The sequence below is a fragment of the Mustelus asterias genome, chromosome 18 (assembly GCF_964213995.1).
Source record: "Mustelus asterias chromosome 18, sMusAst1.hap1.1, whole genome shotgun sequence".
In the NCBI taxonomy this organism is placed as follows: Eukaryota; Metazoa; Chordata; class Chondrichthyes; order Carcharhiniformes; family Triakidae; genus Mustelus; species Mustelus asterias.
In genome coordinates, this window is record NC_135818.1 from 60,743,694 (window position 1) to 60,770,675 (window position 26,982).

Here is a 26,982-nt window from a genome sequence, read left to right on the forward strand (position 1 = left end):
AGAATATAAGATCAGGGAGGTTATTCTAGAACTATACAGGTCTCCAGCTAGACTGGAACTAGGATAAGGGACTCAGAGGGCAGGAGTGTGAGCCTCTGTAATTGTCCAAAAGATTTGAGGTTCTCAGCATGTTTGGATGATAGTGGGGGGTGCAAAGTGGATGAGCTGACTGACCATGGCACCTTGCTACAGGAAGCTATTCCAGTCGGGAGAGCACATTCGGGAGAGTAGGATGCAATATAGTGAGGGGATTGACACTGTGCAGGAAAGAGTGAGTCCAGACGGCTGTTTTGCCTGCCCGATGCCAGGGTTTGGGACATCTGCTCGGCTAGAGAGGAACTTGCAGTGGAAGTGGGTAGATCCCATTGTTGTGGTCCATGTAGGTACCAACAACATTGGTAGAACAAAAAAAAGGTTCTGCATAGATTAAGGAGCTAGGCACTAAATTAAACAACTGAACCTCCAAGGTTTATAATCTCTGGATACATCAGCTTACAAAGCAAAAGGATATGACAGCATTTCAAGGCAGATAAAACCCAGAATGTGACAGAAAAGAACAAAGAACAGGGTGTACAAACATATTTTTTTTTAAAGCAGCAAATAGGGTCAGAGGTGGAAATAATAGTAAAAAAGCAAACTAAATATTCGGGGAATGAGACTTTCGCAAGGATAGGCAGGAAGGAAAAGATGGTGGGGTAACTTTGTTAGTATGAGACAGAGTAAGTGCGGTAGCAAGAAATAACTTTTGAATTGGAAAATGTTGCATGCATATGGGTGGAGGTAAGAAATAACAAGGAGAGGAAGACACTGGTGGGTTAATCTATAGGTCCCTATACTGTAGGACAGACAAATCAGGGCATAGAGGGCATGTAAAAAAAGACAAGTGCATTAATCATGGGTGTCTTTAAACTTTAATCTTCTTGTGGATTGGGAAGATGAAGTTGAAAAAATTCAGTGCATTTGGGATTGTTTCCTTGAACAATATATTGTGGATCCAACTAGGGATCAGGCTTTTTGGATCTGATAATGTGTACTGAGGCATGTTTAATAAATAATCTGAGTAAAAGATCCCCTTGGAAACCCTGACCATAACATGGTAGAATGTAGCCTTCAGTTTGAGAGTGAGAAACTTTAGTTAGAAAGAATTGTGCTAAACTTAAATAAGGGTAATTACAAAGAAATGAAGGCAGTTAGCTTCAGTGGATCTTAAGAAGATTGGCAGAAAAGATGGTTGATCAGCAATGGCCGACGTTTATGAAAATAGTTCATGACTCATAATAAAGATGTATTCCAGTGAGGAAGAAGAATTCTAGGAAGAGGATAAATGAACCATGGTTAACCAAGGAAGTTGAGGATAGTTTGAAACTGAAAGAAAAAACATACAATATAGCAAAGATTACTGGTAAGCAGGGGATTGGTAAAGTTTTATAAACTAACAAAATGCGACCATACAAAGAATAGAGGGAGACGGTAAACTCGCAAGTAATATCTGAATGGACAGCAAGAACTACTTGAAATGTATAAAACTGAAGAGAGAAACCAAAGTGAACTTAGGCCCCTTAGCGAATGAAACTGGGGAAGTAATAACGGGGAACCAGGAAATGGCAGAGTTAAATGAGTACCTTGCATCAGTCTTCATGGTGGATGATGCTAATAACATTTCAAAGATAGTAAATAATCAACGGACAAAAGGGAAGAGGAAATAAATGCAGTAATTATCATTAGAGGAAAAAGTACTAGGGAAAATAATGGGCTAACGGCTGATAGGTCCTATGGACCTGATGGGTTGCATCCTCCGATTATTAAAAAAAGTAGCTACAGAAATGGTGGATGCATTGGTAGTAATCTTCCAAGAATCCTTAAATTCTGGAAAAGTGCCAAAGTGCCCTTATTCAAAAAGGTAGGGAGGCAACAAAACAGGAGGCCAGTTAGCTTAACATCTGTCATTGGGAAAATGTTCGAGTCAGTTATAAAGGATGTAATAGCAGAGCATTTAGAAATACATAATATAATCAAGCAGAATCCGCATGACTTCATGAAGGAGAAATCATGCCTGGCAAATTTATTAGAATTCTTGTGACAAGCAAAAGGGGATCTATAATATATTTGGATTTCCAAACAGCATTCAATAAGGTATTGCACAAAAGACTGAATAAAATAAGAGCCCACAGTGTTGGGGGTAGTGTATTCACCGGGATAGAGGATCAGCTAACTAATAGAAGACAGAGTTGGGATAAGAGGGACATTTTCAGGATCGCACCCTGTAACTAGTGGAATACCACACGGATCAATGCTGGGGCCACAATTATTTACAATATTTATTAATTTGAATGAGGGAAATGAATGTACTATTGCCAAGTTTGCAGATGACACAAAAATAGGTGGGAAGGCAAGTGGTGAGGATGACAAGTCTAGAGAGAGGGATGTGGGCAGGTTAAGTGAGTGGGCAAAAACTTGGCAGGTGGAATATAATGTAGGAAAATGTCAAGTTGTGCATTTTGGTAGGAAGAATAAAGGAATTGAATATTATTTAAATGGAAAGACTGCCGAAAGCTGCAGCAGAGATTTGGGGGTCCTCTTGCATAAACCTCAAAAAGCCAGCATGCCAGTCCAGCAGGTAATAGGGAAGGCAAATAGAATGCGGACGACTTTATTTCAAAGGGAATGGCGTATAAAAATAGGGAGTCTTGCTAAAACTAAAAAGACACTAGGTAGGACTTGCTAAAACTAAAAGACACTTGGAATATTGTGAACAGTTTTGGTCCCCTTATCTAAGGAAAGATGTACTGGCATTGAATCATAGAAATCATAGAAACCCTACAGTGCAGAAACAGGCCATTCGGCCCATCGAGTCTGCACCGACCACAATCCCACCCAGGCCCTACCCCCATATCCCTACACATTTACCCGCTAATCCCTCTAACCTACACATCTCAGGACACAGGGGCAATTTTAGCATGGCCAATCAACCTAACCCGCACATCTTTGGACTGTGGGAGGAAACCGGAGCACCCAGAGGAAACCCACGCAGACACGAGGAGAATGTGCAAACTCCACACAGACAGTGACCCAAGCCGGGAATCGAGCCCAGGTCCCTGGAGCTGTGAAGCAGCAGTGCTAACCACTGCTACCGTGCCGCCCTGGTGGCAGTCCAGAGAAGGTTCACTGGGTTGATCCTTGGTATGGAAGGATTTTCTTTGAGAAGAGAATGAGTAGATTGGGCCATGAGGTGAGACATTTTTGAGACATATAGGATTCTCGGGGTTAATGACAGGGTAGATACTGAGAGGTTGTTTCCTTTTTGTGGGAGTGTCTAGGACCAGAAGGCATAATCTCAGTAAGGCGTCACCCATTTAAGACAGAAAAGGAGGAATTTTTTCTGAGGTTAAACGTTTTGTTGACTGCCTACACAACGTTGCCACATTCCACTGGTTTCCATCTGTGTAGTTTTTTTTTCCCTACAGATATGACTAAACTGATGCACAAGTAAAGCAAGTGCACGTGAAATGAGGTGCGTGCTAATTGCACACAATATTGACAGGGCTGTGTGCTCCCTCGGAGTCCAATCAAAGTGCTAATTCTTTCATTTCTACAATTTGAAGTTGAGAGTTCTATCAATATGTGAATGAGTAAACATTTTCTGTAACAGGTTATGAAATATTTGGCATGTATTTTATGCACTCGATATTATTCAAGAGGTCATAGTTAGTGAACAGCCCCATTTCAATCTTGGGGCCCACTGAAGTGGAGGAGGACCATTCGTGTGGCGCACTCACCAGCATAGGTTGTCTGTGAACTAAGAGCTTGTAGGTGAGATTAGACTGCATAACTTTTCGTGGCTGAAAATTACGCAGTGGGCTGAAAGGCCTCCATCTGTGCTTTATGCTTTCTGTGCTGTAAAACTCTGACTCGTATGGGTGTTGTAAGTTTCAGATTTTGCTTTTCCTGAACTATTCTTCAAGGAATGCTTGCACCATGGCTTTGATATATTACAGTAAGAATTTTAACAACACCAGGTTAAAGTCCAACAGGTTTATTTGGTAGCAAATGCCATTAGCTTTCGGAGTGCTGCTCCTTCATCAGATGGAGTGGATATCTGCTCTCAAACAGGGCACAGAGACACAAAATCAAGTTACAGAATACTGATTAGAATGCGAATCTCTACAGCCAACCAGGTTTTAAAGATATAGACAATGTGAGTGGAGGGAGCATTAAGCATAGGTTAAAGAGATATGTATTGTCTCCAGACAGGACAGCCAGTGAGATTCTGCAAGTCCAGAAGGCAAGCTGTGGGGGTTACTGATAGTGTGACATAAACCCAAGATCCCGGTTTAGGCCATCCTCGTGTGCGGAACATATATTAGTCATGTTGCGCAGTGTAATGCAGCTATGCCACATAATATAAAATTAGCTACGCTGTTAACTGAGTGATAGAATGGAACCTAATATTGGGGTAGTTCAGAATCTGGTGTCCTATGCCACAGTGAATTACACATTTGCACCCATGCTTCTATGCATTAGATGGAAGCAAAATTGTTCCCAAAAGTAGGTAAAATTGGAAACCAAATTGCCTGCACCCACCTTGTATGTTTTCCAGTATCCAACTAAAGAGTTGCTTAGTGCAATTTGTAACAGGTCATTTACTGTGGTGAAACTTACCCGCACAAAGAGGACCTACCCTACTGTCTACCCTGATGCCAACCAGCTTCATCTGTACACTAATATTATATCAAATGCTATTAAAGAAATTATGAAGTAGATTAAAATACTGTAGTGGAGCTATCTGATTTTAAATAGGTAGCCCAGAATATGCTGGGATTTCTGTGGAGATTCTATTGACCAGGCAAATTCCCTTCTTTGCATTCCAACTTCAGAAATATTGGCATTTTCATCACTGAACCTGCATGCATTTATGTGCCTATTAAAATCTATATCCTCCCATGTGATTTGTCACTTATCAGACAGAAGTTAGCATAGTGAGAATCTATATATCTGGCATTAGATCCATGCCATGCGGGATAGGTGTTTAAAATAAACACATTTATTTTACTTGTTTGAAAGGTACGCTGGCGATAGTAACCTTGCAGGTCGCGCATATTAAAGGAGATATCACATGCAATGTTTTAACCTGTTGATTCTTTACTTCATTTAGCTGGCGTACTGTGTGGTACAGTTCCTAGAAAAAGACAGCACTCTTACTGAACCTGTAAGTTTGCTGTAATATTTTATGATGTGTGCTTGCATTTCTTTGTGCAAAATATCTTCTGTAGTGAAATATTTCTTTAAAAGGATCTATTCTATTTGGTTTAAAGATTTTGAAGGCTGCATTTTTGGAGATGTATAGTTTTTAAATGTTCATAATGCTTTCTAAATTTATTTATGAAACATTTAGTATTTTGAACTTCATTTATATAACTATCAAAGTTAAATTTTAGTTCTGTTCTACCTCTTAGAAATAGTAAACATGTTTTAAAAATCCATTGTGATGAATATAATTTGCTATATTTTCTGGCACCACCCACGTGGCAGGATCTTCAGTCTTGCTGAAGTTGATAGACTTTTGGCTGGCTTGCCACATTCACTACGGGGAAACCTGCTATGGCGGGGCCAGAAACTCCTGCCCAGTATTATTGGTTGGAGTTTTATTACCATAAACTCGTTGCAATTTCTGCCTTGAGAAATCTTTAGTTCGAGTTGTATTAAATAATTGTTTTCATGTTACCAATAGGAAATGTGTTCCAGTTAATCGGTGTGTTTAATGGGGTATATTGCTATATATAATGCATTTCTTGGATAGTATGCAAAATATCTCCTGTAGTGAGCTACTTATTTAAAGAACAGTGGCTTCTAAATAGATGTACAAAATACATAAAGGTTATTCACTGGAGTTTCGAAGGATGAGAGGAAATCTGATTGAAACGTATAAAATTATGACAGAGCTGGACAGACTAGATGCAGGGAGGATATTTTCCCTGTTTGGAGAATCTAGAACTGGGGACACGGTCTCAGAATATGGGTAGACCATTTAGGACTGAGATGAGGAAATATTTCTTCACTCTAACGGACAGTGAACCTGTAGAGTTCTTTACTACAGAAGGCTATGGAGGCCAAGTCACTGAATGTATTCAAGAAAGAGGTAGATTTATGTTTTTAAGCTTTTAATGGCATCGGTGCGTATGGGGAGAAAGTGGGAATATGGTATTGAAATCCAGGATCAGCCATGATCACATTGGCAGAGCAGACTCAAAGGGTCGAATGGCCTACTCCTTCCAACTTCTGTTGTTTGGCTTCATTGGACTATTACATGATGCTGTTTCTACCAGCTGATAATCATAAGTCTCAAAATGCTGAGAGATGCCACTTTCCGGCTGTCAGCAGAAAACAATCAATGTTGAAATGTCATCATTGTATTGAAAAAAAAGTAGCTTTACAGGCTAGTTTAATAATTATCTGTAGCCCAAAGATGTATAGCTTGGGCGGATTGGCCATGGTAAATGCACAGGGTTACGGGGGTGTGGGCCTGGATAAATTGGTGCAGATTCGATCAGCCTGATGGCTCCTTCTGCACTGTAGGGATTCAATGGTTCATTCAAAAGCTGAACTTTTTCTTCTATTGGCTGTTGTAAGATGTTCAGAATTTTCAGACTATTCAGTTCCAACACCGTTTTGAATTTTCTAGGTGGTTATGGCATTGCTCAAATACTGGCCAAAAACCCACAGTCCAAAGGAAGTGATGTTTCTAAATGAATTGGAAGAGATTTTAGATGTAATTGAACCATCAGAATTTGTAAAAGTCATGGAGCCCCTATTTCGACAGTTGGCTAAATGTGTTTCCAGTCCACATTTTCAGGTGAGTAGCAAGTTGTATAGAAAATAATTTGGATAATTATGTTTTCACATTAATGCAAATTATTTTAAAGTAAGAGTGACACTAACCAAACTATTAAAATCAAAAAGCTTTATTTTTGCCTTTTCTGTATAAAATAATTTTAAATCCTTTTAGTTGCGAGCAATATCAACTATGCTTTTATTCAAGTCTTGTTCTGCACTCTTTGATCTAGGTGGCAGAACGCGCCTTGTATTATTGGAATAATGAATACATTATGAGTCTAATCAGCGACAATGCTGCCAAGATCTTGCCCATTATGTTCCCGTCCCTGTACCGTAATTCAAAGACTCATTGGAACAAGTAAGTTGATTACTGTAGTATATTAGCTTTGGCCTTTCATAATCTTTATAAGAAAAACTCTTTTGAAATAAGTTGCAATATTAAAGTAGCTTAATGAAGAATAATAAAGGCACATATTAAAGTTTCTCAAGTTGTGGTGTATTGAATATTAAAGCACGTTCACATGAAATAAAGTTCATGTTTTCATTCTGGCACTTGGAACATAAATATTCTATTTGTGTATTTTAATTATCCAATTGGGTAGTATTAATTTTACAAAACAATATTTTGTACAAATAAGCTGAAAGTGCTTGTATAGGAATGTAAGAACAGAAGTAGATCATTCAGCCAGTCAACCGGGAGCCTGTTCCACCATTCCATTACATCATGTCTGGTCTGTACCCATCTGTCTTGTTCCATATTGCTTGATACCCTTGCCTAACAAAAATCTATTGACCTCCGTTTGAAAGTTTCAATTGAGCAACAACCTTTTTGAAGAGAGAATTCCAGATTTCTGCTCTCTGTGAATCAGTGCTTCTTGATTCTACTCCTGGTTGGCCTGATTAATTTTTAGATTATGCCTCAAGTTCTTGATTTAACCCTTCAGAGAACATTTCCCCATCAAATACTTTAATCAATTTAATCATGTCAATTGGTTTGCCCTTGGATCATGCTGAGCTCTCCAAACTCAAGGGAATGCAACCCATTTTTTTGCAGTCTGGCTTCATAACTTAACCTTTCAAACTGGTATAATTCTGATACTTTAGTGCTGTCCTGCCTCCCAATTTGTATTTGTCAAATTAAGTAGATTTGAGTTCAGTATTTGATGGTACTGACTTAAATACCACTTTAAAGTATGATGTGGAGATGCTGACGTTGGACTGGGGTGGGCACAATAAGAAGTCACACAACACCAGATTAAAGTCCGACAGGTTTATTTGGAATCACGAGCTTTCAGAGCGCTACTCCTTCATCAGGTGACTAGAGACTCTTCCACTCGCCTGATGAAGGAGCAGCGCTCCGAAAGCTCGTGATTCCAAATAAACCTGTTGGACATTAACCTGGTGTTGTGAGACTTACTACTTTTGAAGTATAGCTAATTCCATAATAGAAGGCAGAGGATCTGTTCTGAACATTGTTATACAAGTCCTCCATGTACATTCGAAAATTTAAAATAAACTTGCTGCTTGCAGGTAACCATTTAGGAGCTAGGAGGACACAAATGTTTCTCAAAATAGTTTAAAGTTTAATTTTAAGTTTATAATTTTGGTTCTAATTGCAGATTACCAGAATTAAAATTTGCCTGAAAACAGTAGCACTCAGGCACTAATTAGATGCAATTTTGGTGGAGCAGTACAAAGGTTCTTGGATTGGCTAGCTTTGCAATTGGGAAACCCATTTGTGTCGTCCCTGTGATCTTTGGGTTTCATGTTCTAAAAGTTTAAAATTAATATTTTAAAACATCTGTTCAACATTGCCCTGTTTGTAAATTAAATTTGAATAACCAGTTTGAAAGTATATGTTAACAATAAAGTGAGATTTTGACATTACTTTAGATAGCATGCAAGTTCACTTTCTAGGTTATTATAAATGGAAATGGAGTTGCTAAAATGTTGCTGTTTTAGAAGTATTCTCAACTGAAAACTTGGGGGATAATTTTCACCTTACAAGCCCAGTGAAAACGAAAGATCAGTCATCCTGTTTTACACCTGCCAATTTTACTTTACATTGACTTCAATAAAAGAAAAAATGGGCAGAATGTAAAACAACTAGCCGATTCATCAGTTTCATACCCAGAAGGGTTAGGTGAAAATTACCCTCTTGGTTCTTATTAAAATTATGCAATTTTGGCAATGTTAAGTTAAGGTGTAGATCCTTTGGGCAGGAGAAAGAGGGACTTTTAACTTTGTGTTTATTAATGTGCGTTTTAGATTCTGAATAAGATGTATGCACAATTTTTAGTCTGACAATATAGTTGATATTTTTGTAATCACCTAATGTAGATCTATTACAAGCAGAAATGCACTGCAAAGCATACTTGAGATTTAAGCGTTTTTGTGTGTTTAGGACTATCCATGGATTAATCTACAATGCTCTGAAACTCTTTATGGAAATGAATCAGAAACTATTTGATGACTGCACCCAACAATTCAAAGCAGAAAGGCAAAAGTAAGTTGAACTGGTGTCCAGCCATTTATCTGTGTGTACATATCTCACTCTTGCATGAAGTCATCTACCAGGCCTTTGATGTCATACAGTTCTTACAAAATTGACCCAAACTTGCATTCTTAAAACCACATGACAAAGTCAGTGGAGAAACATCAATTAGCAAACAGAACAGTCTATGATCATTCTATGAACAGTCCACATTTAAATAAAATGGGCTAACTATAGGGAAGTAGGAACTGTAGGGTAGAAATTGAGTAGATATTAGCAAGTAAATCTCCAGTTTTTATGGTGTCCTGTATCTCTGTGATAATGACATTGTAAAATATAACCATAAAGGTTTGTGAAGAGCTCCAAAGGGAGAGGCGCTCATTTGCAAAATAAATAGCATGCTCAACTGTAAATGCCTTGGCGAATTATGAAGGCAGTACCTGGGATGGTGTTTGTCCCTGCAGTCATCCTTCTCCCTCTATATCTGAAGGAAATATAACTTGTCACATGGTCTTCAGCCCCACTTGAGCTGAGCCTTTGTGCGGCTACGTCTATTATTTCTAGTTTGGTTGGTTAGCTAGTTTTGGCCCCACTTCAAAATCATGGCAAAAAGTTACAATGTGGATTTTCACAGTAACTTCATTGCAGTGTTAATGTAGCCTACTTGTGACACTAATAAATTTAAAGCAATAGCAGAATTGGGCACTTATGACACTTCATATTGGATCTAATAAGTGAGCGGTACAGCATGGTGAAGGTCAGCTGAGAAAAGACTAGGAAATAAACAACAAGGATGGGCAATAATGATAAGTGTGGTAACTATCACATTTTCAAGGCAAAATCCATCATTAATCACCTTTCCATAAAAGACATATACGAACGTAAGAAATAGGAGCACGAAAAAGCCATTTGGCTGTTCAAAACCTGCTCCACCATTCAATAAGTTCATGGTTGATCTGATTGTGGCCTTAATCCCACTTTCCTGGCTGCTGTTCCCCCCGCCCCCACCTAACCCTTGATGTGCTTGTCATCAAAAATCTGTCTTGAATAAATTCAATGATCCAGCATCCACTGGGAAGAGAATTCCAAACAACAGCCTGAGAAAAGAAATTCTCCCTCATCTCCATTTTAAATGTGATATTCTTATTTTGAAACTGTGCTCTTTATTTCTACATTACCTTGCCCCACAAGAGAAAAACATCCTTTCAGCATCTGTCAACCCCTCTCAGTATCTTGTGTATTAATAAGATCATCTCTTATCCTTCTAAACTCCAGTAAGTATACGTCCAACCAACTTTTCCTAATGAGATAAACCCCTCATCCCAGCAATTAGCAGTTCGTTTCAATTATGTCCCTCGAGTAAGGTGACCAAAACCGTATGCAGTACTTTAGGTGTGGCCTCACCAATGCCCTGTAACTTGCAGCAAGACTTCACTACTCCATCCCCCTTGCAATGGAGGCCAACATTCTTTTTCCTAATTACTTGCTGTACCTACACGTTAACATTTTGAGAGTATGCACAAGGACACCCAGCCTTGCACGCTCTCAATTTAAATGATAATCTGATTTTCTGTTGTTCCTGCCAAAGTGGACAGCCTCACACTTTCCCACCTTATATTACATCTGCCAATTTTTAATCCACTTGACCTGTTTATATCCCTTTTCAGACTCTTCGTGTCCTTACAACTTGCTTTCCTATCTATCCTCGTATTGTCAGTAAATATGGATATGCTATAATCTGTTCCTTCATCCAAATCATTAATATAAATCATACATTAGTAGTTGAAGCCCCGGCACTGACCTCCACTAGTTAGTTTGCTATCCTAAAAATGACCCATTTATCCCACTTCTTTGTTTCCTGTGTCATGGAAATGGACTACAGCCTCACCAACTATCTAGGGGCACATTGAACATCTTGCCCCTGCCTGCACATAGTACTCGCTCACAAGAGCCAAGTTGTCTAACAAGCAGGACAGCCTCATCAGTTACCCCTCCAGAGACAAACGGGTCGTCTCTCCATCTGGGAATAAGCCAACAAGTGCCTCCAACAGACTGCAAAACTGTCAAAGTCAGTTCCAGTGTTCTAGTGAAATCACCTAACTAACAGTAGTGACGTACCACCATCTATGCCCCACAGACTCCAGCTGAATTTCTTGAGATGATAAAAAGTTCAAACTTGCCAAATTCCCAAGTTCTCTCACTTCTTGAGTTGCAATCAGTCACAAACTGCTTTCTTTGTGCATGTTCACTTCATGGGCTGAGCAAGGCCACTTGCATTGATACTAGCTGAATTTCTAAGCTGAGTCAGGCACTGCTGGCTAAAGAAACCAATCTCACTAACTCCCCAATTAACTAACTGTTGCTGCGCCTCCAGCAAGACGTTTGTTTATCCCTGACTAAGAATGAACAGAATCTTAGACTAAAACTGAGAGAATCTTAAATTTAACAGCAAATAGTTAGCTAAATTATCAATTTAAACTTGACTAGTTTTTAGAAAGTGATTAACCCCTAAAATTTCATGAGTTACTAAATTCCCACAATCTCTCTCTTCTACACTCACAAGCTGCTACTTTTGTACTTGTATTTGAAAATATTAAAGATAAGGCATTATGTATCTAAATGACTGGAAGGAAAGTGTGAGGGACAAAAGATGGGACCGGTAAGTCTAGAAAGGGTATGGAAATGGTGTGTAATATTTTATAAAGAGCCTTATTGGAAATATCTGTGGTGCCACCTACAAAAATAACAGCTCATACATGCATGCACTGCAATGGGTTTTTCCTATAGGAAAAATAATATAGAAAAGTGCTGATGAAACATGCAACTTGACAGTTTATTTCTATATATAAAATATATCTGTCATGCCATCCCTTGAATGTTATTGTGAGACTGAAACCCAAATAAATCATACCCACAGAATTTCCATTGTGTACAATTTCTGTCAATTTATGAAAGAATCTAATAAATCTGTGATCCATGATCCTTTCCATAAATTCATGCTGATTCCCCCTTGCTGTGCCTGAGGTCACTGCCTGCTTCAAGAAGATGACCATTATTTATCCCTCTACCAAAGAAAAACCAGATAGCGTACCTTAATGACTATCATCCAGTGGCTCTGACATCCATCATTATGAAGTGCTTCGAAAGGTTAGTCATGGCACACATCAGCTCCAGTCTCCCAGATTGCCTGGATCCACTACAGTTCGTCTATCGCTGCAACAGTTCTACAACAGATGCCATCTCCCTGGCCCTATACTCAATCCTAGGTAACAATGATATTTATGCCAGACTCCTATTTATTGACTACAGCTCAGCCTTCAACACCATTATCCCTATAAAAGTCATCTCCAAACTCAGAAGCCTACCGCTCGGCTCCTCCCTCTGCGACAGGATCCTAGACTTCCTAACCTACAGACTGCAATCAGTAAGGATAGGCAATGACACCACCTCCACGATTATCCTCCACATGGGTGCCCTGCAAGACTGTCGTCTCAGCCCCTTACTATACTCCATATACACCTATAACTGTGTGGCCAAATTCTGCTCCAATGCGATTTTCAAGTTTACTGATGACACCACCGTGATGGGTCGGATCTCGAACAATGATGAGACAAAGTACAGGAAAGAGACAGAGAATCAGGTGACATGGTGCAACGACAATAATGTCTCCCTCAATGTCAGTAAAATGAAGGAAATGGTCATCGACTTCAGGAAGCGTAGTGGAGGACATGCCCCTGTCTACATCAACCGGGATGAAGTGGAAATTAAATGGTCGAGAGCATCAAGTTTTTAGGTGTCCAGATCACCAACAACCTGTCCTGGTCCCTTCACGCTGATGCTATAGTTAAGAGAGCCTACCACCACATCTGCTTTCTCAGGAGGCTAAGGAAATTCAGCATGTCCGCTACGACTCTCCAATTTGTACAAATGCACCATAGAAAGCATCCTTTCCGGATGTATCACAGCTTGGTATGGCTCCTGCTCTGACCAAGACCGCAAGAAACTACAAAGAGTTGGAATGTAACCCAGTACATCACGCAGACCAGCCTCCCATCCATTGATTCCATCTACACTTCCCGCTGCCTTGGAAAAGCAGCCAGCATAATCAAGGACCTTCGCACCCTGGGCAAACACTCTCTTCCGTCGGGAAAAAGATACATAAGTCTGAGATCATATACCAACTGACTCAGGAACAGCTTCTTTCCTGCTGCCATCAAACTTTTGAATGGACCTACCTTATATTAAGTTGATGTTTCTTTACACCCTAACTATAACTGTAACACTATACCCTGCACTCTCTCCTTTCCTTCATCCCTATGTACTCTATGAAAGGCATACTTTGTATAGCGCGCAAAAAACAATACTTTCCGCTATATCCCAGTGTCCCAATGCATGTGACGATAATAAATCGGTTGTTTCATTATTCCCCCGTGTGTTAGGATATGTTCTAATAATTTCCTTACGACACATGCTAGACTCACTGGTCATTAATTTTGTGGCTCAATTTTATCCTCCTTTTTAAACTATTATGTTAGCTACTTTCCAATCCACAAGCACTATTCCTATTTCTGATGAAGGGCTTGACTAGTTTTGTTAGCTAGCACCTTAAATATCCCAGTATGACGTTCAGCTGGAGCTCGCATATTGTCTTTAATTACCTACGCCTATTGGTGCTGCTGTTCTGTGAAAGCTCTCTTTCTTTTTGTACAGCCACCCCAGCCATCTATCTGCCTCCCCTCATCCAATAGCTGTGCTTCTCTTTCTCCTTGCCTGTGCCCCAGTGTTCTTTCAATGCAAATGGGTGGGATTTTCCAGCCGTTCCTGCTGGCAGGATCATCCAGTCCCGTCAATGGCAAACCTCTGCCATGGGTTCCCTTGTGGCAGAGGGTGCAAACAACTGGAAAACGCATTGATGCCAATGGGATCAGAAGATCCCACAGCCAGCCAGTGGCAGGTTCCCTCTGCTGCTGCAAAACATGCTGCCAATATATTTATAAAAATAGGTAACATTTCTTTTCAATTTTCTAATGATTCAATTTTATGCGAACACTCTCGGTCAGCTTTTCAGTCTCCTTTTACGTTTTATATAGGGCAGCAAGGTGGTGCAGTGGCTAGCAGTGCTGCCTCAGCACCAGGGACCCGAGTTCAATTCCAGCCTCAGGTGACAGAGTTTGCACATTCTCCCAATGTCTGTGTGGGTTTCCTCTGGGTGCTCCGGTTTCCTCCCACATTCCAAAGATGTGCAGGTTAAGTTGATTGGCCATGTTAAATTGCCCCTGTCACGGGGATTAGCAGGGTAAATGCATGGAGTTGAAAGAATAGGGCCTGGATGGGATTGTTGTTAGTGCAGGCTCGATGGGCTGAATGGCCTCTTTCTGCACTGTAGGGATTCTATGATTCTAAGAACAGTGGGGTAAGAGGTCCTCTTGTGGTGTAGCAGTCCATGGTTATATATTTGGAACATTAATTGGAGTTGTGTTATTAAGTTTTTGAATTAGAGAATGATTTAAAGTGGCCAGAACCCAGCCTGGACTTTTTTTGCATTCTGTATGGAAATGATTTGGATATAAGGGGCAAAATCTCAAGCAGAAAATAAAGGGTTTGGCAACTAGAAAAAAGGATTGTCAAGTATTTCATAAGACACAGACAAGTTAATTTAATGGGCAGAATATAATTTGCGTGATTTTAGAATGGATAAGTATGAGGGAATAAATTATGGGAGAAAAAACAAAGACCAGGAGCACATACTTGTGCTGAAGGGTGTGAATAACATTTAGCTATTCAATTAAATTTCCTTAAACTGAGTCTAGGCAGCTGAAGTCATAAAGGCCAGCAACAGTTTGGATTAGTAAATTCAACGATTTAATAGCATAATGTACAAGAGTAAAGGGATAATAAATTAGTGTAAAACAATAGTTAGTCAGTGTTATGTGTAGTTTTGGGTGCCAGTATTTCAAGGACATTAAAGCCATAAGGATACATACAGTGTAGATTCATCACGGCAATATCTGGAAGCTATAGTTATGAAGAGAAACCCAAGAAGGAAGACTTAAGAAGCTCTTGTCATTGTAAAAGATCTTGACAGTGAATAGAGAAAGACCATTTCTTCTGGTTGAGAAGGCAGTCATGAATAGGTCATTGTTTAACATTGAATAACTCGCAAAGAAAGGTGAGAGCCGGTTTTGGGTTGCTCTAAACAAAGAGCCAGCATAAACAGTGGGCCACATGATGGCCACCTGTGCTGTAAATTGCTTTGATTCCATTGTTTTTATGTCCACCAGTGACAGTTGGGTTCACTTCACATACTGGAGCAATACCACTAAAATTACTGGTACTGCTTTTAACACATTCCAGCCTTGCTTTATCTGAAATTGTTGTTTCAACTTTTAAACTGGTTTCTTAGCTTTAACATTTTCATTTTTGTTTTTGTAATGTTTAGGGAGAAAGCAAAGTTGAAAGAACGTGAAGAGGCATGGCTCAAAATAGAGAATCTAGCCAAAGCTAATCCACAGGTATGTTTATATTATCACTGTTACATTATTGTCTGTAGAACATGTGTTGAAGTAAACAACCTTCATAGCTATTTCTTTTCAGCACAGGTGGGATTTGGATTATGTTAAGCTGATTATTTATTAATTTTATCTGCATGGACTAAACATTGTACGTGTTTTAAATCAAATTCAGAAATAGAATTGACATTGGATTGATTTGCTTTGTAAACTTTAGAAATTGAAGTCTGCTTGTAAACTTGTATCGATGCCTGATCATAGATTATGAACTTTTAAAAAATAGAATATTTGAAACCTTTTTTTAAAATGGAATGTTGAAATATCTAGCGCCTTCCAATTCCAACTATATATCCTGATTTTTCAGAATTGCACAAGTTGTTTTAAGTCTCTTTACTTTTGTCCAGAGTTCAACTATGAAACCTGTGGTGTACCAAAAATATCAGAATGATCTTGAAGTCTTATCCCACTCTTAATCTCCCCACCAACCAACAATGTCACTATTGATGAGGTTAATGTCAGCTTTTGCTAGTCATTCATTTTACTTAAAATTGCTGGTAGATCACAGCATTTCATTTGAAGATGCATTGAAAACTCCCTTGTCACCTAATTTCTATGGGAATATATACTTTAAAATATGTCCTTGCATGCCTTTTTATACTATAAGTAGCTATATGGTAAGGCTTTACTGTGTTGTAACTCGTAAAGATAAATTGTTCAAGTTGCTCTGTGCGCATGCGCACACTAAAAATGCTGAGTGGCTTTTCGGCATGTTTACTAAAATTACCAATGCAACAAAGCATTAGAATTATTTAACACATAGACAATTTAAGTTAATTTTCACATATTACTATTTTTCTCCACCCACCTCTATTTCCCGAACATTAACTTCATGTTGCATTGAAGTTTACAATCCTTTTCTACTGGTTTTTTGTATGCGCTGTATAAATCTCTTTCTAATCCTAAAACAAATACAGGAAATATGCAGCAGGCCTCCGGAATTAGTTTTCCAAGACTTTACTGACAGTGACCGACAAGCTATGAATTTCAATGGATGCATGTCCATCCTTTTCCACCACCTCCATCCCTGCCCCTCACACCATCCCATAGTTAGATTATTTAACAGACTTGCCAGTAGTAAATTACAAATAGCATTTCCTTACTGCAAGCTTTTGGCCTTTCCTTCCCCACAATCTGACAGATTTCTGGCTTCCTAAACCCTTTTCCACCGGCTTCCCTTCCTTGGTCCCCTTTCCCCACCCTGCCCACAAACTGTGCTTTGAGTGGTGAAATTGATTTCACATATGTAGCATTACTTGAGGTCGATTAGTAAACTCTGAAGTGACTGAGTGGCGCAGTAGTTTTCTCCTTGCATCTGGGTTATGCAGTCAATACTAATTGAGTGAATGACTTGTTAACCAATTTCAACTTGGGCACAGGCCCACAGAACTAAACCACCAATAATTTAATACAAAGTTTCAGCTTATCTTCTGGAAATCAATTTGGGAGTACCCATCTGAAATGGAGGTTGAATTCCTTTCAATCAAATTAATTCCATTGTTGGGAAAAGTAGAGGAAGATTTACTGTGCTTTTTCTTGTGCTTTGCCTAACCCAAGGTTATTTTTCCATAAATATTGACACATCTCCGAATCAAAAATGCTTTATTTTAACCAAACTTCATAAGTGACTTCCTTTCATCAGACACTGGGTTCCTTTCAAAACTGGTCATCCTGGGAACTGTCCATGTGCCCTGTCTCCAAAAACCAGGTAGGCACTTGTATCAAAATGCACCAAAGCTTCAATTTTTAAAAAAATGTTTTGTGGTTTTTTTAAAAAATCAGTAGCCCATTGAACAATTGAAATGTCTAATATCTGGAACAGAGAGCTCTGCTTTGATACAGATTTGACGCTCTTGCTGATGGCACATACAGTGTGCTAGAAGTAAAGTCAATGAGCTCAAAGGGAATACTATTAACTACCACTTAATCTTAGTGCCATCCAAAAAATTGAATAGAAAGAATCAGTGCATTTTTTCATTATTTTTATATTTATTGTTGTTCCTTTCCATTTAGAATATGTGGTAATTGTCAAATTTCGCTATCCTTTGAACATTTTTTATTTGGTATTTGCACATCCTTGTGTACTTAATTTTGAATAGCTTTTGATCACCAACTGTATATTACTAAATAAAAGATTGAAGGTGCATCTTGCAGTTTCACACTCTGATGTGCAATGCATTGACTGGAGTTTGTAAGTGGTAAATTTATCCTTTTGAAGTAGAGTTTGCACCTGTTCATTCAAAGTTGTCCCTTTAAATGCATTTTTAGCGCACATGATTTCAGAACAGGAATAAGCTATACACCTTTATCAGTAAATGGGAGTAATCTTCTGTACAATACTTTTATATGAGGCTAACTGGCAAGTAGCCTGCTCATGTTCCCCAGTTCCAGTTTTAAGAGTACTTGCAGGCAATTAGTGATTTAAATCTTTAAAAGAAAAGGAAGCAAGAACTTGCATGTATATTTCACAGCTAATGAAGTACTTTTGTGTATTCACTGTTGTAACAGACTTTTGTGTTTTTTCTGTATCCATGACTTTCATCAGTGCCATTTTGTATCAGTTGATATAAGATGTATTTTGCAATCATTATTATGTGGTGCTACTTCATGTATTTATTTGTATATGTGTGAAAACATTCCAAGTGACCAGAATGAGACCATGTAAAATGTCAGTCACTGGGACAAGCAAGTTTGAAAGTTAATGCTTTGCAGGGGAGGGAGTGTGGTTATTGAACGCAACAAGAATTTGGCACTACTGTGTGAAGCTATTTAAATATGCCTATTATGGAACATTTACGGACGGGAAAGTTTGTTTTAAATGCAGAAGTACAGATGAATCAGTGTTGTAAGATAACCATAGGTATTTTACTAGAATCATTTTGTTATGATAACATGGTTATCAGTTCATGTTAAAGTAGTTAAACATTTCAATTGTGTAATCTAGTTTGCTACAATTCTATTCAAGCGAATAGAATTATCAAATCCCGACAGTGCAGAAGGAGGCCATTTGGCCCTTTAAGCCTGCACCGACTCTCCAACAGAGCATCTTACCCAAGCCACCCTTCCGCCCTGTCCCTGTAACTCCACGCATTTGTCCTGCTAATCCCCCTAACATCTTGAGACACTAAGGGACAGTTTAGCATGGCCAATTCCCCTAACCTGCACATCTTTGGACTATGGAAGGAAACCCGAGCACCCGGGGGAAACCCTCATAGACATGGGGAGAAAATGCAAATTCCACAGTCATTTCATGACTGGAATCAAACCCTGGTCTTGAGAGGTAGCAGTACTAACCACTCTGCAACCCACTAGGTTAGATTGTAACTGATTAATGTCTTGGCATGCTTTTGTTGGCTGTGTGTAACTACTCCATTGTTTTTTAGCCTTGTGTAGGAATGCACAAGATCCATCCATGAGGAAAAGAAAATAGCTTATTTATCACCAAAATTGGAATTTTAGAATTTCTAAATATCCAATTAGGATGCAGCTCTATAGTTTTGTGCCATAACAATTAAACAATAACATACATGCATATTCTTCAGGGTACACGTGGAAAGCCTTGGTGTTAGATCTGCTTTTAATAGTTCAAGAATTATTACCAGTTGGAGTGTAAATGCATTCTTGCAACTTTATTACCTAAAGATTGTAGAATTAGTCTTGGTTCAGTTTCTGATGCATATGAGGCTTCAGTGCAAAATCACTAATAATTTGACATGTGACAAAACTATGTAGACAAATGGGCTGGATTTTATGGGCAGCACACTTGTCCACAGGCGTTCTGTGGGTTTTACACGGGAGCTTACTATGCTTAGAAGGCCATCTTGGCGTAGCATCTGCAACAGCAGACCTGAAACCTATGTGAAGCAGGCAAACATGCATCTCCTTGCTCATCAGATGCAAGAATTCTTAACAAGCTGTGTAAAGTCTGAACCAGAAAGTAAGTACAAAAAAATGAACAGAGGAAAATAAAGATGTTGAGAGAGAGAGAATGAAAAGTTAACACAAGTTTTAAAACATTTTTTACCTTAAATCTCCAACACAAATTAAAATCTGAAGGAATGTGACTCCTCGCATCTGAAAGTTAATTTTCATTGCCAGAGAGATTGCTTGGAATTATTTAAGACTTGTAGTTACATGGAATAGACAAATCCTGACTTCTGGTGAGTTTACTGTGTATATATCACATAAGTATGTCAACTTCGTACAGTTCCACATATTTCAATAGTGAGTATCTCCTAGCTGTATAGTGCTACTTCTGAAGAAGCCGAGCAATTCAGACAGCAACTTCCTAATTTCCACATTTAACTGCGTGTGTATAGTCACTAGATTTGCATATTAATTACAACCAAGGATTGCCTCACCAGTATTTCTTAATGCTAAATGGAATTGCCCACATGAAAAAGAGAGAACAAACTTTACTGCAATTAAAGTTGGTTTTCTGTGATTGAGGCTCAGAAATATGACAGAGGAGAATAGAAGAAGCCTTCAGTGCTACTGCTTGTTTGTGATCTGCCTGCTTTGGGAATGTTGGACCCCCCCACTGGATGGCCATCCAAGGAGAAAGTTGTTCTGTTCATTTAATTTCCTCACCATGAACTAAAGGCACGCACTAATTTGTAAAGGTTTTGTTTTACAAATGTGAAAATGGATTTTTGATGCAGTGGGAAGGAGAGAGAAGTTGACCTGAAAAAATTCAGACTGTTTAAAAGTTTATTTAAGTAGGCTACATTAACACTAAAGAATGAAGTTACATAGATCATAAAAACATAAAGGTATTCTGGTTGACTGCAAAAAAAACATATCTAAAATAGGTTGAAAATGCTCTGGGCATTTAATCATCACTTTTTAGTCCGTGTCCATGAAGTCAACAGAGAAAAACATGAGAATTCATAAACCGGTGTGGACAGGTTTATTCAGTAAAAGTATTTCTTTTAAAAAAGGTAATTAACCAGAGTTGATGCTTGCTATATACCAAAAAGGCACCTTAATTCATTAATTCAGTGCAAAATCATTGAATATTCTAATCTGGTAACAAATGTCTCTTCAGCTTTCCCCCCCTGAAAGATAGCACATCTCCTAGCACTATCAAAGTACATATGTATGTTGCAGAAAACAAAGTTGTTCCGGCATTGAGTACTTAGTTCATAGGCTGCAAGATGAATCCCCTCAAATTTGTGAATTTGCTTTATAGAAGATGACAACCTGTTTAGAAATAGCATGGCAGCTTTTTGAGCTTACTCTATTGCATTCCTCACCACCTGTTTAATTGATTAATCATTCCCCCCCCCCCCCCCCCCCCCCCGCTCCAATTTTTTCCAGTTGCTCTTCTCCCATGTATGGTTGGTTATTTTGTTATGAAGTTCTTTGGGGACTTGCAAGTTTCCAATACCTTGCTGAAGCTGTCATTCCTTGCAAATGTGTCCAATGCTATTTTTCCATAGGCAGTCAATATGCTCCTGCCTGTATCCAATATCCACACAAGCACCTTTTCCAGTAAAGGTTACTGTTAGCAGTCAGGGAGGGCCCTAGTCAATTTCTTGAGCTCAATATTCCAGTGATGCTGAGATCATTTTGCCACAAACCCAACTGAAATTGGTTAATTCAGCAAAGAGCAAGTCACTGGTCTAGATGATCCAGTACAGGAGGCAGTCACTTCCCTTAGGGCAGACAGAACTAATGGTCAGGGACAGGAAGATGTGACTGCAAATAGGCAAGAGGAACCAGCATAAAGTGATGGAGGAGCTTCAGCCCCGACTTTGCCCAAACAAATACAAGCTACTTGTTACTTCTGTGGATGAGGTGAAGGACTGACCACTGCACATTGGTGAGGGATGCCATTCAAGTGAGTGGAAGCAAAGTGATAGGAGCTCACGTGGTAAGGGGGATAGATACTGTTTTCTGCAGTCAAGAGAATGAGTCAAGACTGCCCTGTTGCCTGCTCTCTGGGATATCTGTTCATGACTGGAGAGGAACATCCTGTGGGAGGGGGAGGATCCAGTGGTCATTGTCCAGTTCGGTATCAATGACATGGATAAGAACAGAAAAGAGGTTTGCGCAGAGATTATGAGGAGCTAGGAACTCAAAAAGCAGAATGTTAAAGGTGGTAATCTCTGGATTATTACCTGAGTACTGTAAAAATTGCTATAGAGTAAATAAAATTAGAGAGATGAATGTGTGGTATGAGGGCTGGTGTGGGAGAAATAGATTCCAGATTCCTTACTGGAAAATGTAGGGTTCTGGGGAAAGTGGGGACTGTACCATTGTGATGGTCTACACTTGAGCTGTGCTGGGACCAGTGTTTTAGTGAGCTGCATAATTAGGGAAGTAGAGCAGGTTTTAAACTACATAGTGGGGGCAAGGGATCAAATTTGGGAAGACGTGGTAAATCAAAGGGGTGGCGATAAGGCAAGAGAGAAAAGTATTAATATGGGAAAGGACAAACAGGCTGACAAGAAGAGACAGATCACAAATCTAACACTAAATCAGAAAGGTCTGGAGGTTACAAAAATAATAAGACAAAATTGAAGGCTCTGTTTCAGAATGCACGTACTATTCAGAACAAAGCCGATTAACCGACAGTGCAAATAAAAATAAATACATCTGACAGCTATTTTCGAGACTTGGCTGCAGGATGACATATGCTAAAACCTGAATATTGGGTGCTTGACATTTTTGAGGGACAGGAACCTAGGAAAAGGTGATGGGGTAGATCTGTTAATTAATGATGGGATTAGCACAATGGAGAGGAATGTCCGAAGTTCAGGAAACTGGGATGTAGAAGTGGAGGACCCAGCATTCCTGGTTAACTAAAAGATATCAAACTTAAAGAAAAAGCATGCAATTGCACGAAGGTGGATGGCAGGTCAGAATGTTGGACAGAGTATTAAAAACAGCAAAGAACGACTAAAAGTTTCATTTAAGAGGGGAAATATTAGAAAATGAGAGAAAGCTAGCTAGAAAAACAAGTTGAATAATTAGCAACCATAAATTAATAATCCCACGATATTAAGGGTGCTACATTCTTCTTATTCGTCGATTCCGTTCAACCAGTATGATATTAGGAAACATTGCATTGCAACAATGTGCATTGAAAACTTATGCTCCAGAACTTGCTGTACCCTTAGCCACACTGTTCTAGTACAGCCACAACACTGGCATCTACCTGGGAATATGGAAAATTGCCCAGGTATGTCCTGTACATAAGAAACAGGACAAATCCAAACCTGCCAATTACTGCCCTATCGGTCTACTCTATCGGTCAATAGTAAAATGATGGAAGTGGTCATCAACAGTGCTCTGAAGTGGCACTTACAATTATCTGATGCTGACTCTGTCTGTGTTCCGCCAAAGTCACTCTGTTCCTGACCTTATTACAGCCTTGGTCCAAACATAGGCAGAAGAGGTGAGAGTGACTACCTTTGACATTAGGACAGCGTTTGACCCCATATGGAATCAATGAGCTCCTGCAAAACTGGACCTTCCACTGGTTGGAGTCATACCTGGCACAGAGAAAGATGGTTGTGGTGGTTGGAGGGCAATCATCTCAGTTCCAGGATATCACCGCAGGAGTTCCTCGGGGTAGTGTCCTAGGCCCAACCACCTTCAGTTGCTCCAACACTAAACTTGCTTCATCATAAGGTCAGAAGTGGCAATGTTCACAGATGACTGCGTGCTGATCATTGTACGCTGTCCAGCACTATTTGTAACTCATTCAGATGTTGAAGCATTCCATGCCCAAATGCAGTAAGACCTGGACTGGAAAGTGGTAAGTAATGTTCATGCCACGCAAGTGCCAGGCAATGACCATCTCCCAACGAAGAGAGATTCTAACCATCGGCCCTTGACATTCAGTGGCATTGCCATCGCTCAATCCTCCATTGTCAACATCCTGGGGGTTACCATCGACCACAAACTGAACTGAACTCGTCATATAAATACTGTGGCTGCAAGAGCAGATCCGATGCTAGGAATCAGAAAACGAGTAACTCGTCTCATGACGCCCCAAAGCCTGTCCAGAATCTACAAGACACAATTCAGGAGTGTGATGGAATACTCTCTAGTTGCCTAGATGAGTGCAGCTCTAACAGCACTCAAACTTGACACCATCCAGGACCAAGCAGCTTGCTTGATCCGTACCCCTCCCACAAACATTCACTCACTGCACCACCAACAAACATAACCTGGGCAGCAGTGTGTACCATCTACAAGATGCACTACAGGAGCGCTCACTCACGTTCCTTGAACAAGGGCTGTAGTTACATGGCATAAGACACACGGTGATGTAGAAAGCTGTTTGAGTGACTGGAAGCCGGTGCCCAGTGGCGTACAACAAGGTTTAGTGCTGGCTCCCTCATTTGTTATGCACATAAACGATATAGATGATCAATGTGTGATAAGCAAGTTTGAAATGACACCAAGATTGGTAGGGTGTTAATAGTGAACAAGAAGGTCGAAGGTTGTAGGAAAATATAGATGGGTTGGTCAGATGGGCAGAACCATGGCAGGTGGTATTTAATACTGATCAATGTGAGGTGAAGCAGTTTGGAAGAAGTAACAAGATAAGGGAGTATTTAATGAATGGCAGGATACCTAGGAAGTTCAAATGAACAGATGGATCTTGGGGTGCTTATTCACCGATCCCTGAAGGCGACGGAGCAAGTGAATAGGGTTACTTAAGGCATATGGGACACTTGCTTCTATCAGTCGTAACATAGCGTATAAGAACAAGGAGGTAATGTTAGGCCACAGCTGGAGTAGTGTGTGCAGTTCTGATCACCTCACTATAGGAAGGATGTGATTGAACTAGAGAGGGGTACAAAGGCGATTCACCAGGATGTTGCCTGGGATGAAGCATTTGAACTATAAGGACAGACTGGATAGGCTTGAATTGTTTTCTTTTTTCTAGAGCAGAGAAGGCTTGGGGAGGGGAGACATAAGATTGGGGGTTATGGACAGGGTGAATTGGAAGCAGCTGTTCCCCTTGGTCGAGAGGTCAATCACAAGGGGGCATAGTTTTAAGGTGAGGGGCAGGAATCCGAGTGGTGGGAATCATTAATGCACTGCCTGGGAAGATAGTGGAGGCCGGAAAAAAGTATTTGGATAAGCACTTGAAACATCTTGGCATTCAAGGATATGGGATGTGCTGGAAAATTAGATTAGCGTGACTTTAGTGGTAGTTATTGTCAGTGCAGACTTGATGGGCCAAAGGGACTTTTCAGCACTGTAAGACTGTGACTCTCTCTGGCCACCACCTGGAATTTCCTCTCCAAGTCGCTCCTCATCCTGACTTGGAAATACGTTGCCATTCTTTCACTTTTGCTGGGTCAAAATCCTGGAACACTCTTACAGCACTGTGGGTGTACTCCCACCTCTGGGATTGCAGTGATTCATGAAGGCAGAGGCAGTAAATGCTGGCCTAGCCAACCACATCCCGTAAATTATTTTAAATATGCAGTGCCAGACACAACCCTATTGGATTTTGATGCCTACTTCAAACAACTGAGAAACATCTATTACCCCCTCTTCTGTTTCCTTAGTTTTTCCAGATTTAAATCCAAATGTTTATTCTTCTAATTCTGAACCCCTTAAACTTCTCCAGGAGATGTCTATGTCCTGCTTTGGTAAAGATTTACTGTCCACCATTTGTCAGCCAAAGAAATATAATTTCTGGGGCTTCCTGTGGTTCCCCTCAGGAAATACAGGATCCACATGATTTTGGCATTTTGCCCTCTGGCTAACTTTTACCTGTCATAAAATTTAAATCTAGCTTTTACTCAGTTCATGTTTTCCCTACTCTCCAATATTGTTCTCTTGAGGTACCATTTTGAACATTTTATACAGCCACTGATTGCCCTTTGCATCCAGCTTGTTTGTGTTAAATTTGGATGGGGAGACTCCTCTTGCAGATGTGAGTGGGCAATCAAGCTGGTCAGATGCTCAGCCCAAGGCTGCCCTCTGCTGTTCGTGAGGGATAATGTCACTGTGGGGTCAGCATAGATTAGCCGTGATCATCTAAAAGCACTTGTGTTTCTTTTTTCATAAATACAGCCATTTACACCTTGAATCTTGCTTGGCTGTTTGCTGCATACGAGTCATTGTTGTGTGTAATATTTCTGTGGCCAGATAATTCTGAGGATGAACTGAATGAAAATCCTATCTTTGCACATCAGTTGTTGTATTGCTATGAGGATCTGCAATACTCACAAAGGTCATTGATGACATGTTGCCCTTGGGAGAAGTCTACTACCAGACAGACTGGAATGCTGGCAGTTTATTTTCAATAGAGTGGTGAAGATGCTACCTTTGCAAACATTTGCTTTATGCAGGTGTGTACTGAAGAGTGCTTTATATGGCACAATTCTTCTCACGTGACTTAAAAAATCCAGTAGTATAAACACTTTAGCTGCACTTGTATCGGAAAAGCCATGATTGTTCTAGTTGTTTGCAGATCAACCTACAGCAAACAATAATGTGTGACAGTCCTCTTTGTAAAATGGAAAAAGATTTGTCCTGACTTGTGCAGGTACATATGGAGGAGTGTCCAAATATGGCTTTTGAATAATGACTTATGCAGCCAGAGTTACATCAGTGTTTAATGGTCCTTTGTGAACTTCTTTAGTTCATCTAAAGCATATAGCATGTTTGGACCCCTGAAGGGAGGTATATGCATAATTAACACACCTCACACAGCCATTTCAATACACTGAAAGAAAGCATTAGCAGCAAAAACAAGTTAATAGAGCAAAATGCAGCAACATTGAATAGAAACCTCAAACAAAGAAAAGTTTCCGATGAACATGGCATGGACTGTAGCTTGAGGCCTACTCAGCTCTGTTCCCAATGCCACAGTTGGAAATTCTGATTAGACTAAATTTGCATAAATGATCTGTTTAAATGAGACACAAGAATGGAGGTAGCAGTGTCTCCTTTCGTACTGAAAATCACCAGCCGGAAATCCAGGCATACACAACTATGACAATAATTGCTGCCTTCATGCTTCAACACCACTAATCCATCTTTGGAAAGTTGGAGCTACAAATTCAAAGAATGAAAGATTATTTTCCTTGATGTAGTCTGTCCTTGTGTGAAGAT

At 39.7% G+C, this 26,982-nt stretch overlaps 1 protein-coding gene across 5 annotated transcripts in view; it reads left to right on the top strand.

Moving 5' to 3' along the window:
- ppp2r5ca (protein phosphatase 2, regulatory subunit B', gamma a) overlaps positions 1–26,982 on the top strand; it is a 285,519-nt gene that overhangs the window by 250,539 nt on the left and 7,998 nt on the right. For all 5 annotated transcript variants that reach the window (XM_078234133.1, XM_078234129.1, XM_078234130.1 and 2 more), the window contains 6 exons: positions 5,153–5,206; positions 6,680–6,850; positions 7,062–7,189; positions 9,236–9,337; positions 15,765–15,837; positions 17,534–17,599. In XM_078234133.1, the coding sequence (XP_078090259.1) occupies positions 5,153–5,206; positions 6,680–6,850; positions 7,062–7,189; positions 9,236–9,337; positions 15,765–15,837; positions 17,534–17,599 (594 nt within the window). The remainder of the gene's footprint in view (positions 1–5,152; positions 5,207–6,679; positions 6,851–7,061; positions 7,190–9,235; positions 9,338–15,764; positions 15,838–17,533; positions 17,600–26,982) is intronic.